The 17,199-nt window shown below is 40.2% G+C and overlaps 1 protein-coding gene across 1 annotated transcript in view; it reads left to right on the forward strand.

Moving 5' to 3' along the window:
- The first annotated feature begins 1,156 nt into the window (after positions 1–1,156).
- Positions 1,157–17,199, forward strand: part of UTP4 (UTP4 small subunit processome component) — a 38,102-nt gene continuing 22,059 nt past the window's right edge. Inside the window, exons 1-5 of the mRNA XM_007940299.2 lie at positions 1,157–1,315; positions 4,419–4,610; positions 6,638–6,722; positions 8,348–8,437; positions 13,873–14,084. Coding sequence (XP_007938490.1) covers positions 1,157–1,315; positions 4,419–4,610; positions 6,638–6,722; positions 8,348–8,437; positions 13,873–14,084 — 738 coding nt within the window. The remainder of the gene's footprint in view (positions 1,316–4,418; positions 4,611–6,637; positions 6,723–8,347; positions 8,438–13,872; positions 14,085–17,199) is intronic.

Genomic DNA, 17,199 nt, shown 5'->3' on the forward strand with positions numbered 1-17,199 from the left:
CATAGTCTTGAACGGAGGCTAGCGAGTGGCGAACCAGACCCGACCCCTAACCTCACTGTGTGTTTGTTGGCAACCGGGAAGAGGGGGGGTGGGTGGAGAGGTGTAGTGACAGATGCCAGATTCTATCTAGAATAAGTCGCCAATACTGTCGCTCCCTCCCGGTGAGAAGCTCGCGATTCTGCTCCCCCCATCGCCAACCCATCAGCCCCTGTCACTCCTTAGCTTGGGTTTGTGATTTGCGAACTTTAGACTGCAATAGAGTTGAGAAGAGGGAGTTGCTAAAATGCAAATTTCCAGTTCTCCAGAGCTCTTCGACCCCGAAAATTGGAATTCTGGAGACCCCAAATCCAGCGTTTTTAACTATTTTCCGAGGTGATTTTGATACAGGAATTCGGGGAGCCTCACTTTGAGATGTAGGCTGTAAGCTTTTCTTGTCTTCTCTGTTATTGTGTAGTTTAGGCCAGAAGTGGTAGTGGGAAGCTGTCCTCCTTCCTCTCTCGCTGTTCCTTGAGTCTGGTCGCAGTGTATACCGTCTTGTCCCCCAGAGAAACTTCACACACAAAGTAGAAGCGGGGAGCCTTAGCTTCTGCCACTCATATAATTGCTCAGCTCTGTGACTCTCCTGGGAGCTCTGGTAGCATAGTGCCTAAGGCACTTGACTGCTAACTAGAAGGCTGGCGGTTCAAACCCACCAGCCATTCCTCGGAAGGAAGGTTGGGCAATCTGCTTCTGTAGTGATACTGCTTCGGAAACCCAAGGAGGGGTTGCTATGAGTCAGTCCGACTTGGTACATAACAACAACAACATGACTCTCCTTATTCAGGTGTGGGCTCCCAGTCAGAGAAGGGGGTTATGTTCAGTCTTACTCCTCTAAGGTCAAGTTTTAGATTCTCATCCTCTTTCCTGGACCATTTCCTTGAGGCAGTTGAGATTATTAGGAGTGAGTGATGCTCTCATGTTTTGGTCCTTTGCTGAAGGAGCCTTAGTATTTAAACCATCCTGAGTTCTTGAAGATCGTTTGATGGGATTTTGTGTGATATTCAGAAGTGAACCTCAGAGAGACTGATTACATATACTGTATGTAATAAACTGATTACAAGTGACATCTGCATTTAAAGTTTAACAATAATGACTTTTGTTTCTCCCCCTCTTAGGAATGGGTGAATTTAGGGTCCATCGAGTACGTTTCTTTAATTATGTCCCATCAGGGATCCGGTGTGTGGCTTACAATAACCAGTCAAACAGATTGGCTGTTTCAAGAACAGATGGCACTGTGGAAATTTATAACTTGTCAGCAAACTACTTTCAGGAAAAAGTAAGTCATTTGGGGGCCTGATGTGTTTCTGATGTTAATTTTCTTAAGTTCAAATCCACAAAACTTTTGTGTCATTAATATTGAAATGAATGAGAATGTGACTCTCTCTACCCCTTAGGAGTTGGTTAGAACTAAGTAACTAATGAGGCAATATGCGCTCTCAGAAGCTCAGTGTTTTGATCTGTATAATGCTGATTACAAGTAACCTGCCTGGGAATTGTGGTGTCTCACTGCCTGTGGTGTTTACTGGATCTTTTATGCACAACAAGAAGGGCAATGGTCCACACCATTTGTTTCTTGTTAATCTTTGCAGCTTTGCTGAGGAAGCAGGTCTTCCTGGGAGTATCAGTGCCAATTTTACTGTCCACTCAGAAAAAATGATGCAACATTTTAATATCAAACTGTTTGGTGATGTAATGGCAGAAAGATGAATTCCTGAGTTCATCTGTCTGAGAGAAAGTAGACTTACATGCTTATATCTGGGAGTAAAGGATATTTGAAATTAAGTAAAACATACATAGCCGCATTTTATTCAAAGGCATTGATTACTGTTTTTCTTCAGGTGCATCATTTAATTCAGTTCACATTTGCTAAATACCTAATATATCTCCAACAGCCTGAAACCTGATACTCTGTGAATGTTTCAAAATGAATAAGTGACAGATACTGAGTGTTGCTGAGACAAATGGCAGAGGCCCATCCTTCAATGAGCTCTAGTCCAACAAGGGGAAAGATGAGTATGTAGACAGTTTTCCAACCAGTGTGATATATGCTGTGATAAAGCTAAGCATAGATACAGAACCTTGCTGGAGAGGTGCCTCACCCCAGCAGGTTTAGAAAACCTGGGAAGAGATGACTTCATGAGCCAACCCCTGAAGAACTAATAAGAGTTAATCAGGGAAAACAGCTTAAACAGAGTGAGCAGCATGTTGAACGACCCAGAGGTAGCCAGAAAGGACAGAACACTTTGAAGAACATAGGCAGAATAATGTTAGAGTAGGGACCAGAAGGCTGGTGGTTCGAACCCACCACACACTCTGCGGAAGGAAGATGGGGCAATCTACTTACGTAAAGATTTAGAGCCTCAGAAACCCAGTGGAGGTCACTGTGAGTTGGAATTGATTCTGTGGCGGTGAGTTTGGTTTGGTTTGAGGGACCAGATAAATGTTGAGAGATCAGATAAATGTTTAGGATGGTGTAGGCTGTGGGGTGCCCTAGAAAGTGAAATAAGCAACATTATATTTTAGAATGAACTTTCTACCTGTCAGGAAGAAGAAATGGAAGAAGGAAGAGAAGAGAGACTGGGAGTGCTGTGAGGAGTGGCCATAGCAATTGGGGAGAAGTGGGGCGAGGACAGTGGGGATGGTCAGGAAGGAATGGTTGGAGAAGGAGTAAGGGAGCAGGGTCGAGAGCACTTGTGGATGGATTGTCATTGCTTGCAACTTGTTTGTCTCCCCCACTAGACATGTATTTGTTGAGGCAGGGTCTGCGTCTGGTTTAGTAGGTGCTTCAGTAGATAATGAATGAATGAATGAATCACTGAACATGAAGGTAGTGGTGGAATCAAGTTTTCAGCAATAAGTAATAATAATAATAATAATATTTCCAAGAGAAATAGTGCATGCGTTCAGAGTGAGGAAACTGGTATATATACAGAAAAGCTAAAGACTGGACCAGAGGATGTTTTGGGATAAGGGGCCAAAAGCCTTTGGCCTAGATAACTGTTGCACATGAGGCTCTTTCTGTCTTGAAAACTCCTTGACTCTCTTTTTGATTCGCTCCTCCTAGCTCTCTGGTTTCCACTTAAGTTCTACTTCCCTAGGAAAGCCATCTTCTGATTGGCCCCTACCCCAAGATCGTGCTCAATTCCGCTGATAGAGCAGTTGGCAAACTTTTTTTTGACTGCTACCCACAATAATATATACATTTTATGTCTGCACACATAATGGAAATAAAAGTTTTATGAAAACAGTGTTTGCCTTATATGCCATATACTCTGATTTCTTTTCTACTCTGTATAATTATAATTGAAAACAAACGTCCTGGTCTTCACCCACCACCAATAGGGCACGTTCTATAGTAAGAAAAACAGGCTCTGGTACATGCTTGTTGCATCTCATGATACATATATATTTTTTGTCATTTATTACAATTGTGATTAATAATTTATATATTTGCTTAATATCTTTTCCACTGAACTTCACCCTGTTACTGGCAGGTGCCTAGTATGAAGCCACCATTGAGTTAATATTTATTGAATAATAAGTCATCCTTTCCTTACTTGATGTTCTTTATTTTGTTCTCTCTCACATTTGTTTTCTTTATTCCCTAACAATTAATTAATTCCATCTAGTCTTCTGCTTTCTCCATAGTCCTTCCTCTGCAAAGATTCCTTAGCTCTGGTAATCACTATCAGAGCAAGAAAAAATTAGTTATCTGTTGCCATATGAAGAGTAGAGGCTAGGAGTAAGGAAACCTATAATCTCTTCATGTCTCTGACTTTGGCCGTTTGGGCAAGCCACTTAACCTGGAAGTAGCTCGGCCTTTTCAAGTTCACATAAGAACAATTATACATATCTGATTCCTTTTGTGTTCAGTAGCTATAAGAATAAAATGCTTTGATAGGTATGAAAAAAGTTTAAGTGCTTAGAAAGCACTTAGAAATCTGGGACTTGAATGAAAAACTGGGTTAAGCTGCATCAGTTTATGTTATTTTTAAAACGACTTTTAAAAGATATGATCGATACACAATAAACTATCTGTATTCAAAGTATACAGATTGATTAAGTTTTGACAAGCACTTGTACCTGTGAAACCATCACCCAATCAAGATAGAGGCACTGATTTTTAGATCATCAAATCAAACTTGGGTGCAAATTTTATTTTACAGAAGAAGTTTTGTAAATAAGTCCTAGTAATATAAACTAAACATTTTTATTAAACTAACTGAAATTTGAACATGAAAAAAAAAGTCAGTAGATACTAATGTCTCTGCTAGCATGCAACCCCTGTGCTTGTTATTTCTAGGCAAGTATATTAAGTTTCACCATGTCACCTGTGGCCATGCAATGCTAGTAACTGATGAATGCCTGTGTTTCTATAGTTTTTCCCAGGTCATGAGTCTCGGGCTACAGAAGCTTTGTGTTGGGCAAAAGGACACCGACTCTTCAGTGCTGGACTCAATGGTGAAATTATCGAATATGACCTACAGGCATTAAATATCAAGTACTCGATGGATGCCTTTGGAGGACCCATTTGGAGCATGACTGCTAGCCCCGGTGGCTCTCAACTTCTGGTCAGTAAGCAACTACTAGCAATTCAAGCTGAGATTCCTCTTGTGCCCTCTCAAAGTTTCTGCCTTGTGTTCATAGGAGGATAGAGTTACATAATGTCACATGTCAGCTCCAACCTGAGCTAGAGTCCAGCAGCATCAACTACGTGATCGGAGTTGATGTTGGGGATTAAAAATCCCTTGTCCTGTTAGATCCTTCCTGCTGCTACTTTGGAGCTTGGTTTATGCATTTGTGAAATGAGAGGATTCATTTGGTTCAGTATTTCCCATACTGTTACTTGGAGTTGAGAGATGTAGAGCTGTTTTTTGTTTTGTTATAGTTTATATCTTGGGGTAAAATTTATTTCAGAAGTAATGCAAACTAAACCTTTCTGTAGGTTCACAATGCACATTAACCAAAACCGAAAACCAAATCTACTGCCATCAAGTTGATTCTGACTCATAGTGACCCGATAGGACAGAGTAGAACTGCCCTTATAGGGTTTCCAAGCCTGTAAATCTTAATACAAGCAGATTGCCTCGTCTTCCTGTGAAGCAGCTGGTGAGTTCAAACTGCAGACCTTTTGTTTAGCAGCTGAATGCTTTAACCACTGTGTCACTAGAGCTCCTTCAATGCACATAAAAAAAAAAAGCGAACAAACTCACTGCCGTCGAATCGCTTCCAAGTCATAGTGACCCTCATTTGGTTTCTGAGGCTATAAATCTTTACGAAAGTTGATCACTCTGTCTTTGTTCTGCTCAGTGGCTGGTGGGTTTGAACCACTGACCTTCCAGTTAGCAGTCAAGTGCCTTATCAACTATACCACAGAGCTCCTCAGTGCACATTAGTATGTTAAAAATTCTGAGAAGCCCTTCATTCAGCAAGTTAACCCATGTAACTTTTTTTTTTCAATCATGGTAAAATATACATGACATAAAATTTGCCATTTTAACTATGTTCGAGTGTCCAATCGAGTGGTATTAATCACACTCACAGTGTTATGCAGCCTTCACCACTATTTGTTTCCAAAATGTTTTCATCACAGACAGAAACTCTATCCTTGAAGCGGTAACTCCTCGCCTTCCTTTCCCTTAACCCAAAGTAAGCACTAATCTGCTTTTTGTCTGCATTTAACTAGTCTAGATGTTTCATACTATGAGATAACCACAGTGTTTCTGAAAATGTTTTTGGCCCACACATTAAGACAGCTTTATTTCCCTATTGTTCCCATTAGAACAGGTGCTTCTGTGATGTGGCTATGATTCTTTTTGATTGGTACAATATCTTGTGATTTCTCCTTTCAGGTTATAAAGTTAACATTAGGCCATGGGTCTCTAGCAGAACTGTGCTGTGAGATCCCATTGCTAGTCCATGTCCTATGCAAGAGGTGGCCACTTTTTCATAAACTGCTTTTAGTAGCAGTCTGCTTTTTCTCACTGGCATATGAAGGCAGCCGAGAATATGCTCAGTTTCTTGGTACCAGCACTTTTTTTTTTCTTAGTTATTATTATTATTATTACCATAGCGCTGTTTATAGCACTATTTTGAACACTACATCATAATATTCAACATATGTGAGTGAACATCTGCATGTGATGACACTAGCAAATTAAATGCTGGAGCATTGTATGCAGTAGATGTCAACTAATGAGAAAAAAACAAAAAACCAAACTCAGTGCTATCGAGTCAGATCCAACCCATAGCGACCCCTCCTTGGGTTTCTGAGGCAATATCTCTACAGAAGTAGATTGCCCAGTCTTCTTTCTGAAGAATGGTTGGTGGGTTTGAACTACTAGCCTTCTGGTTTGCAGTCACATGCCTTAGGCACTATGCCACCAGAGCTCTCCAACTAATGATAAGATGTACCAAAAAAAAAAACCCAGATGGTCGTAGGTGCAGTTGTAACTCAAATGTCCCCAACTTACTACCTATTTGAATTAATGATGGACTTGAATAAATTGTAAGTTGGGGACTACCTATATATGTAATATATATATTTATTTCTCTAAAACATGTATCTTCTCTCTTCCTACCTCTTATTCCTTAATAGATAGGCTGTGAGGATGGATCTGTGAAACTATTTCAAATCACTTCAGACAAAATCCAGTTTGAAAGAAACTTCGACCGGCAGAAAAGTAAGGATCGTTTTTGGCAAAGCAATGAGTAGCCTTAATAGGAAGTTACGTTTTCATGTCACTGGGGATGGCTTGTTTCACCACGGGTTCTTTCCCCATGGCCCAGGTAGCTGATCTACACACTGAGTTTGTCTGGGTACAGGGTTAGGTGCTAGAAGCCACCCCGAGCCCAGGCCATCTTCATTGTATACCAGAGTTGAGATTGCCTGGCTGAGTTATAATACAGAAAACCAGAAATCCAGAATAGACACCTGTGGAAGGAAAAAGTTGATTTGTTGGTTAGCACTTACTTCTGTGAAATCCTTAACAAGTACGCATAAAGCCTTAAAACTAGAATTTTTCTTCCAGTTGTTGTTCTTAATCTTGTTAGCATATTCAAATTATCTGGAGGAGTTTTTTTTTTCTATTTTAAAGATTGTCATACTTGTTCTTCATCTAGACCAGTTAACACTGACCTTTAGAGAAGGAGTTTGGCAAACTTCTGTAAAGGAGTAGGTAGTACATACTTATTTATGAAAATAGGCAGTGAGCCTGATTTGGCCTGTGGGCCCTATTTGCTGACCCCTCCTCTAGAGAAGGTGACTGTCCCATGTGTTCTCTTCGTATCCATCAGTAATATTTATCTTCTGCTATTCAGATTCATGTTTTGTTTTAAATATCTTTTGAATGTTCCTTTCTGATTAAAAAGTGATATAATGCTTGGTAAAAATTTCGTACATTTAGCCAAGTATGAACTAGAAAATAAGTATCTCATTTCACTCTGCAGGCAACATTTTGGAACCTCATCTGCTAGACATTTTTTGCATATGCGTATAAACACACATGCTTTTTTTCAGTTTGTTTCTTCACTTGGTATATCACAGAGACATCTTTCTAGGTCAGTCATGCTAGTCTACCCAGCATTCTATTTTATGTTGTTGTTGTTATTGTTATGTGCCGTCGAGTCAGCCCCAACTCATAGCGACCCCTTCTTGGGTTTCCACAATCATCTGCAGGGCTAATGCTCTAGTCTTAGCTTTCATCTGCTGCACTCCAGTAAAGTACTGTTGTATGAGAAACAACTCTGTCCTAGGCTCCCCAAAAATAAAATAGAAAAAATTCTATTTTATGGTATAACATAATTTGCTTAACTAAATTACTGATTATGTATATGTGTATTTTATATATGTGTGTGTGTGTATATATATGTATGTGTGTGCATATATATGTATATATACATGTTTACATTTCTTAGAACCAGTGCTGTCATGGACATTCTTATATACATATTTTTGGGCACCTTTGCAAGTATTTCTTTGATCACTTCCTATCACTGCAATGGCTAGGCCAAAAAGTATCTACATTTATATATTTGTTATGTTACTGCCAGCTTACCCTCAAAAGGTTGTACTTATTTACACTCCCATCAACCTGTTAGACATTTTAAACGTAAGTATCAAACACTTCACTGGGGAGGCTGGGACAGTTGTTTCTCATACAAAACAGTACTTTACTCTGGAGTGCAGCCGATGAAGGCTAAGACTAGAGCATTAGCCCTGCAGCTGATTGTGGAAGAAGAATTCAGTTATCCCTTGCTGGATATTTACATGTGTGTCATTTTCTTTTTTTGTTGTCTAACTCCCAAGGTCGCATCCTGAGTCTCAGCTGGCATCCGTCTGGTACCCACATTGCAGCTGGCTCCATAGACTACATTAGTGTGTTTGATGTCAAATCAGGTGACTGTTTTTCTCAGTTCATTTGGGGCATGGGTTGTGTTTGTCATTGACATTTCTGGATCTCCAAAAGCTTGAGCCCTTGTCATGCTTTTAAGAACCTTTAGAGTCTAATGTCTCACTCACTCTTTGGGCCACCCATAAATTTTCACTCCTTTCTTGGATAACTACTGCTGTTTTTAGGAGATTCTTGGTTCTTCAGTGGGATGCAATATTTCTCATCACAGTAAGAATGCACAATAAAATCTGTCCCCAATCAGTACTACATTCACTATCAATTATCTGTAAAATACTGCGAATGAACGTGAGCTTCTGTCATTCTGGACCATAAGATCTTGATAGCCTGATTAGTGGGAATTTGATCAGAAGGGTGGAGAAGTGTAGGCTTGCTAACGGAATCCTCCAGTAGTGAGATTGTTAGATGGGCTTGTTTTTCTGTGTACCCATTTAAGATGGGGAGGTAAAACAATGAAGCATCATACTGTTTTTCTCTCAATGCTAAGTAACTTTTTTATTGTTACCAGTTACATGTTTATAGTCAATTCCTTAAGACTTGTTATAAAAAACAGGAGTCCCCCAATATCCTTCTCCTGCTTCTCAAAAGGCAACTGCTTTCAACTCTCAGCTAGTTTTTTTCCCCCATGTAATTCTTTGGTATTTATCTCTAGTCTCTAAATTACATACTAGCTACATTGTTTTTTCAGTTTTAGATCATTATTTATTTTTATCCTATTTAGCCCTCTTTCTCTAACTTTTGCCACAGACACACACACTTTATCTTAACTCTTCTAGTATGGTTATATTGCACCTTTGCTCAGATTAGTAGTGCAAAAAGGGCATGGAGGTGGCATCTTTTGACATCTAACTTCATGAAGGGGAGACAGAATCACCATCAGTAGCCCAAAACTTACTACCACCCTCCAGCCTTTTTTCCAACTCTGGTGCCAACTGTCCCTCCAATGGCACTCCCCAATTCTCTGCTGGATTCTATAATCCATTGCAGTGACCACACAGAACTCACAGATGGTAGTCACGATTATGGGGTTTATTAGGGTTGGGGGAATAAAAACAAACCAAAGCAAACTCACTGCTGTTGAATGGAATCTGACTCATAGCAACCGCTCCTTGGGTTTCCAAGGTGGTCTCTCTACAGAAGTAGATTGTCCAGTCTTCCTTCTGAGGAATGGCTGGTGGGTTTCAACAGCAGGCTATAATTCAGGTTCAAGGATGCTTTCAGGATACACTTCTTCCATCAGGAAGAATCTCCTCTTTGCTACTTCCTCAGGCATGCCTCTGTCACCCTTGGCCTCTTGCCCTGGCCTCTGCCCTGCTCAGTCAAGTACTGCAAAGCTCTTTTAGCTCTGCCAATAGGTACACCTAGGTGCACCCCATTCCACCAGCAAGCCTCCTGCCCAAAGGCACTCATCTTCCTTGCCCTGTGAGCCAGCAAGCCTGTCATTCTGTCTCATGCCTCTTGGTTGTCTCTGCTGGTCGTTGCTGCTGGCTGTCTCTGCTTGCCAGCCATCTCTTCTGCCAAGGAGGTCCAGCATGGGGATCTTGGGTCCAAGAATGTGCTATACTCCACCTCCTCCTTTCCACTTCTAGCTCTTCTGTCTTTAATGGCAGTGATAGCCCCCCTTCTTCCTCTGTTGTTGTTATGTGCTGTCGAGTCGGACCCTCTTCCTCTAGGAGGGCTCATTTTAAGCCTAGCAGAAGGACAAAACTAACCAATCCCCACATTAGAGTTCCATATACCTTATTTGCATGGTCCCACCCCCACAAGGGTGCCATGTACCTTATTTACATTACTCGCAAGTTATCTAATCCCCTTATATTTGCATAGTTCTACCCAGTGATCTAGGAGCTCTGGTAGCATAGTGCCTAAGGCACTTGACTGCTAACCAGAAGGCTGGTGGTTCAAACCCACCAGCCACTCCTCGGAAGGAAGATGGGGCCATCTACTTCCATAGTGATAACTGCCTCAGAAACCCAAGAAGGGGTCGCTATGAGTCGGGTCCGACTCGATGGCCAATAACAACAACAACATGCTTGTAGTTAGGAGCTTTGGTAGCGTAGTGCCTAAGGCACTTGACTGCTAACCAGAAGTCTGGCGGTTCAAACCCACCAGCCGCACCTTGGAAGGAAGGTTGAGCAATCTACTTCTGTAGTGATACCACCTCAGAAACCCAAGGAGGCGTCGCTATGAGTTGGGGCTGACTCAATGGCACATAACAACACCACCACCACCCAGTGATCTGGTGGGAGTCCTAAAGACCGTGGCTAGAAAAGCTATCCGAGTAATTCATGGTATCACAAGTAGTGTTTTCGTTAATATAACCATATAAATACTATTCGCATAGTATGATTCCTGTTCCTTTGCTGTACCCTGTTTATTTAGTATTGTCTTTGTCTGCTTCCTTCCATTCTTTCTCTTCATTCTCTATGTGTGTATCACTGATTCATCGCCAGACACTTCTAGTTGTGTAAATCTCTTCCTAGGTTCACACTCATCAAGGTTTCTCTATTACTTTCATCTTTTTTTGTTTGTTTGTTTATTTTGTTTTTCATTAGTAACTTTAGAAAAGGTCCAGTTTAATTGATTCATCATGTGTTGTCTTTTGGGGCCTGACATTTTGAGGTATAAGAAAGTTCAATAGTGCATGATACTGCATATTTGTATAATTGTTTACTTTGCTTCATGCTCTTGCTGACAGCTTGTCTTTGTGAACAATTTAAAGAAGGATGCTACAGCATGATTTATGGGAAATGATGATAATACTTTCGTGTTGAAGTCTCTCCCAGAGACTCTGACCTATTCCTTTCCCTAAGTCTGCTGCACATCGGAGAGATTGTGAACTCTCATTTATATTCATTCAGCCCTTGGCTAGGATTCCCCAGTTGCCATGTCTTTCCCTTTACTGGTTTATTCCTTTGTTTTGGTGGATCCTGAGAAAGGGTGCATGAGAAGGAATTCTAGGTTGGAAATTATTCTCCCTTAGAGTTTGAAGCCATGGCTCCATTGTATCTCTAGTATTATTGGTAAGAGTTAAAATACTGTTCTGGGAGCTGATCTTTTGCATAGAACCTATTTTTCTTTGTGTTGTCATTTTCTGGAAGCTTTTAGGATCCTCTCTTTTATGTTAATTGTTCTGAATTTAGTAGTGCTATTTCTTGGTATATGGATCTGTTATCCATTGTAATGGATATTTGGTAGATTCTTATAATCCAAAAACCCATATCCTTCAGTTCTGTGGAAAAATCTTTTAAATTTTTTTTTAACATTTTATTGTGATTTGAGTGACAATTTATCGATCAAATTGGTTTTCTGTTCAGCAGATCATGCATATTTTACTTTGTGACATTGTTTGCAGCTCCCACGACGTGGCAGCACTTCTTCCACCCTCCTGCTTCCCTTTTCCACTCGTCATTCTTTCCCATCCCTTCCTGCCTTCTGAGCTTCATCCCCGGGCAAAAGCTGCTCTTTGGTCTCCTGTGGTTGATCTAAGGGCTGCATGCCTCTTTGGGGTTAGTGTTGGCTTTATAGATGTGTCTACTGTTGGCTGAAAGTTGGGCCACGAGGGTCAGTTCAGTTCTAGGCTTGAAAGGTGATTAAGGGCCACAGTTTTGGGGGTTCTATCAGTCTCTATCAGACCAATAAGTCTGGCCTTTTGTTTTATTATTATTGTGGTTGAAACATACACAACAACATGTTCATCAACATAACTTCCATATTTACAGCTTAGGAACACTGATGACGTTTTTCATGTTGTGCCACCATTATTGCTATCCTTTTCCAAAGTATTCCATCATAAGCCTGGCCTTTTTTATGATTTTGAGTTTTGTTGCACATTTTTATGCCACTCTGTCCAGACCTTCCATCGCGATCCTTTTCAGAGCATTTGGCAGTGGTAGCTGGGCACCGTCTAGTTATTCAGGTCTCAGGGTTGAGATGGCTGAGGTTTGTGTTGTCCATTAGGCTTTTGGGCTATTTGTCTCCATAAAGCATTGATTTCCTTTACTCTTCTTTGGTCTGGACAGGGAGAGACTAGTAGTTGCGTCTTAGATGGCTGTTTCCTAGCTTTTTCAAGGCCGCAGTCAGTGCTTACCACAGCAGAATATAGAACATTGTCTTTGTGAACTATGCTATGCCAATTGAGTCAGCTGCCCCTGAAACTATGGTCCTAAGCCTCCAAGCCCAGTGACTTATGTTACCTGGATATTGACTCTTATATTCTTACATACTTTTTCCTCTTCTTTCTACCTCTCTGACTTTTTCTGCATTCTGGGAGAGTTTGTCATTATTATTTTTCAGTCTTTCTATTGAGTTTTTCATTTCTGTGATTTCCAAAATTCTTTTTTATTTGATTTTTTTATAGCATTCTGTTTTTGCTTCATTATACATGAACTCTTCGAATCTTTTTAAGGCTATTAACCTCTGTGGAGTGTTCTTCACCCTTCCTCTGTTCCCTGTTGGTCTCTTGACCCCTGTCTTTCATTTTCGGGCCTTGCCTCACATGTGTGGTGATTGCCTTCATCTTTAAGAGTGGCCACATGAGTGGGGCTGATTGAGCACGGGCTTCACTGTAGGATGATCTGGCTGGACTGTTTGTTTGGGAATCTTCCAAAGTCCAGACCTTGAGATCTTTTCTCTTGTGCTGGTTATATTCCCCAGAAATGGTTTTTCAGTCTCTTGCCTGGTAAGTATAAGCGTGGCTGTCAGTATTTTAAGGGGGGAAAAAAAGGCAGATCTTCTCAATGTTCACGTAGTAAATTTTCACTTACTCCTATTTTCCATAGTACTCAGTTGTGCCTGGTATCCCTCTTCAGAGAAGTTCCCAGTCTTCTGTTGGGGTGGGGGGCTGGGGAGTTACCTGGCTTCTTAATTTGGGGGTAGAGTGTCTGGGGTACTCAACAGCTTCCTATATTTACTTTCCACTAATTCCTCCTTTTAGTCCTGCTTTTACCTTCATTTCTAGAAGTATCTGAGTTAACCAATTCCAGAGGATTCCATGATATAAATCAAGTGGCTTCTCAACTTTTTCCGCTGCTGGCTTAGGATTTAGCTTCAGGGTTCTACTAAGTCGGTTACCACTCCTTGTCTATTTTCCAGTTCCCAGTATTTTGTCACGTGTCTTCGCCCCATTCCTGTGGGTTTTGGAAAGGAGCAGTGTAATATGTATGTGTGTGCATTTGGCCAGCTTTAAGTGGAAGTCTCAAATGTCTCCTTTGCATTTTACCTCCCAAAAAGTTTTCCGTTTCCTCTTTCTCATCTTTAGGTAACCATTTTTGGAATCTGAGACTGAGTTCACCAGCACTGCTATTTACTGGCTATCTGTGCTTCACTTACTAACTTCACATACCGTGCCTACCACAGATGATTTTGGAAGACCAAAGAAGAAGTAAATACCATCCAAATGTGGGCTTTTCTTGTTTTTCAGGGAGTGCTGCTCATAAGATGATGGTGGATAGGCGGTATATGGGTGTGTCTAAACGGAAGTGTATCATATGGGGTGTGGCCTTCTTGTCCGATGGCACTGTCATAAGTGTGGACTCTGCTGGGAAGGTGCAGTTCTGGGATTCAGCTACTGGGACCCTAGTGAAGAGCCATCTCATCTCAAATGCTGACGTGCAGTCCATTGCCGTGTCTGATGTGAGTATAGTCCCTGTTGTGAGTAGTTGATGTATAAGCAGGGGGAGTGAGACACAGCACAAACATGGTTTCCCTTTCCTGAATGTTGTAATGGAGGAGGGGGAATTGAGAAAAATGCATCTGGAAGTGTGTACAGTTTCCCTGGACCCTCTTATTCTCTAACAATTAGAGAATTTACTCTGAAAGATTAGTTAATAGAGAGATTTCCTTCAGACCACTTACCACCCACAGATAATGCACACTGATTGTAAATGGGGTGCAAGAAACCTAGAAGGACCTGGGGAAGCAGTGTTTCCTTTCTCTGTCCAGGGGCCTCCTGCTTCCTGTCAGCTGTAAAAGCAGCAAATGATATCTGGGTTCCTTACATGTCAGCCTTTTGACTACCAATTTTCTGATTCTCTCGTATCCCCATATTCCTTCTATTGTTCACTTTTTTTATAATTAAAAATTTTTTTAACTTTTAATTTCTCACTTTTTGTAATCTTAGGTAACTTTCTTTTAAATGGCAACAATATCAATACCATAATTTAAGACTTAGTATCACTGTAAATAAAAGGTTAAATATAATGAAAAATAACAACATTAAGATTTCTTCAAAAGGGAAATTACTAAGTATTAAAGATTCACTCTACCACTATAAATTTTTTAAAAAAAAGATGTTAAAGACCAAATACATAACCCTGAATTGAGATTTTCCTGACCTTGGTAGGGTTGGAAAAATAATCAGAAGGGAAGTAAATTTATTACTATGTGTATATGTTTTTTTATATTCAGTCCATGTATTACCTAAAATTAGCCCTTGTAGCCTTAAAAGCCTTGTGTTACCCACCAGTCATTTCAGTCTCATTCTTCAGGAAATCATTAATTTATATACTCTAAAAGAGCACTTACAGTACTTCAGTTCTTCAGTCCATAGTTCTTTTCAAAACCTAAGGAAGAGACTTATGGTAAAATGGCAGAATAGGCAGACAAACTACACACACCTTCTTTGACAAAGAAAAGAGAAACCATTTGACAGAGATACAGAAGATAAGCCTGGAGCCCTGAGCTTTGAAATGAACTATACAGAAGTGGATTAGGCACCAACTAGTAGAAAAACGTGAATGAAAACAGTGAGTACGGAGATGGATGGAACTGCATACTGTCAGTTACTCTGACGGCATTAACAGCCTGAATATTTTCAAGTGGTGTTGGGACCTGAGAACTGACCTAAAGATCAGCCCTGGTTGCCAAGGGCTGCAGGGATGACTGTGCAGGTGCCCTGTGACTAGGAAGGCAAACAGCAAGAAGGTAGACAACCTGACCTGTTGACTTTCTGCTGTCCAGAGGGCACAGCCATTTTGATTGTTTATAAGCAGTGACAATTTTGGATTTTAAATTTACAACATTCTCATTCGTATTCCAGGACTTAAGAATGGGCTTCGTTTGCCACGTACAGCAGGGACATATGGGAGGCTGACAATGGGAAAGGAGACAGGTAGTGAGTGTATAAGTGCTGCCAACTAGCAAATAGAGCAGCACAGTACCCTGCTTACTTAGATAACATACAAACAAAACAAAAATCATGGGCGAGTCACTCCGACGTACAATCACCAATTAAATGTAAACACAAAAATGTCACAGTGCCTTAAAGACAACAGAGCATTGCAGTCCACACAAAGAAGCAAGATAAAGCAGAAGAAACAAGGGACCAGGATACAGACCCAAAACACATCCCTGAGGAAGACGCAGCATTGGAACTCCCTGATAGGAATTCAAACTAATTATATTTAGGTACCTTCAACAAGTTGAGAGACAGATCAAGGAAGACACTGACAAAATTGAGAAAAAACACAGAGAAAACCCTAGAACAATTTTGAAAGATAATACAAGAACAAAATGACCAAAAAAAAAAAAAAAAAAATTAAAAATTAAAAATGATACAAAATCTACAGGCAGAAATCCAGAAGATTAATATTAATTTTTCAGAAATAGATAACACATTGAATGGGCAGAGGAGTAGCATTGACTCAGTGGAAGACAGAATTAGTGAAACTGAAGGCAGATACCTCAATACTTTGGAAAGGGATCAGTCAGAAAAAAGATGAAGAAAGCCTAAGGTTCATGTGGGATACCGTCAAAAGGAATAACTTACGTGTAATTGGAATTCCAGAATAGAAAGAGACAAATGAAACCACAGAGAAAATTATCAAAGTTGTTGGAAGAGAATTTTCCTGATATGGTGAAAGATGAAAATATATCCATTCAAGAAGTCCAATGAACTACAAACAGGATACACCCCAAAAGAAAATCACCAAGACATACCATCATCTAACTCACCAAAACCAAAGACAAAGAAAGAATCCTGAAAGCAGCATGGGAAAAACGAAATTTTACCTTCAAGGGGCAACCAATAAGATTAAGCTTGGAATTCTTGGCAGAAACCATGTAGGCGAGAAGACAATGGGATGGTATATACAAAACACTGAAAGAGAAAGATTTCCAACCAAGAATTATGTACCCAGCAAAATTGTCCCTCAAATACGATGGTGACATTAGGACATTTCCAGATAAGCAAAAATTAAGGGAATTCGTTAAAACCAGACCAACCTTATAAGAAATACTAAAGGGAGCCCTTTGGACAGAGAAGCAACAACAGCCAACAACAACTGACCATTAACGCACATGATGATATAACCCAGAAACTAACCCAGCTATGGAAGTATCCAAAGTAAATAAGGCTACAAGATTTTAAACAGGGAACCAGAGACGACAACTGACAAATGAGGACAACTACAAACCAAAAAGAGGGAAAAACTGTCATTGCAGAACTTCTAGATGCTAGGGGTATCAAGACAACTACAAGAAAGAACAGATTGTTCCAAACTTGGGAAGAAAACTATAAATCACAGGGTAACCTCAAAGAAAAATTATAAACCTTCACATCAAAATAAAAAAGAAGACCAGCACAAATATTTAGCAAATACTAAAACAATAGCAATGAAGGAAGTGATAACACAATTCATAAACAAAATGAGCTCAGCATAGAAAATTATATGGAACAAAGAAATCAACATCACGAAAAAGCACATAACAAAAATGACAGCAATAAATTCTTATTTGCCAATAATTGGAG

Source organism: Orycteropus afer, unplaced genomic scaffold, assembly GCF_000298275.1.
Source record: "Orycteropus afer afer isolate SDZICR_OR568_19922 unplaced genomic scaffold, OryAfe1.0 scaffold00067, whole genome shotgun sequence".
NCBI classification, from domain to species: Eukaryota; Metazoa; Chordata; class Mammalia; order Tubulidentata; family Orycteropodidae; genus Orycteropus; species Orycteropus afer.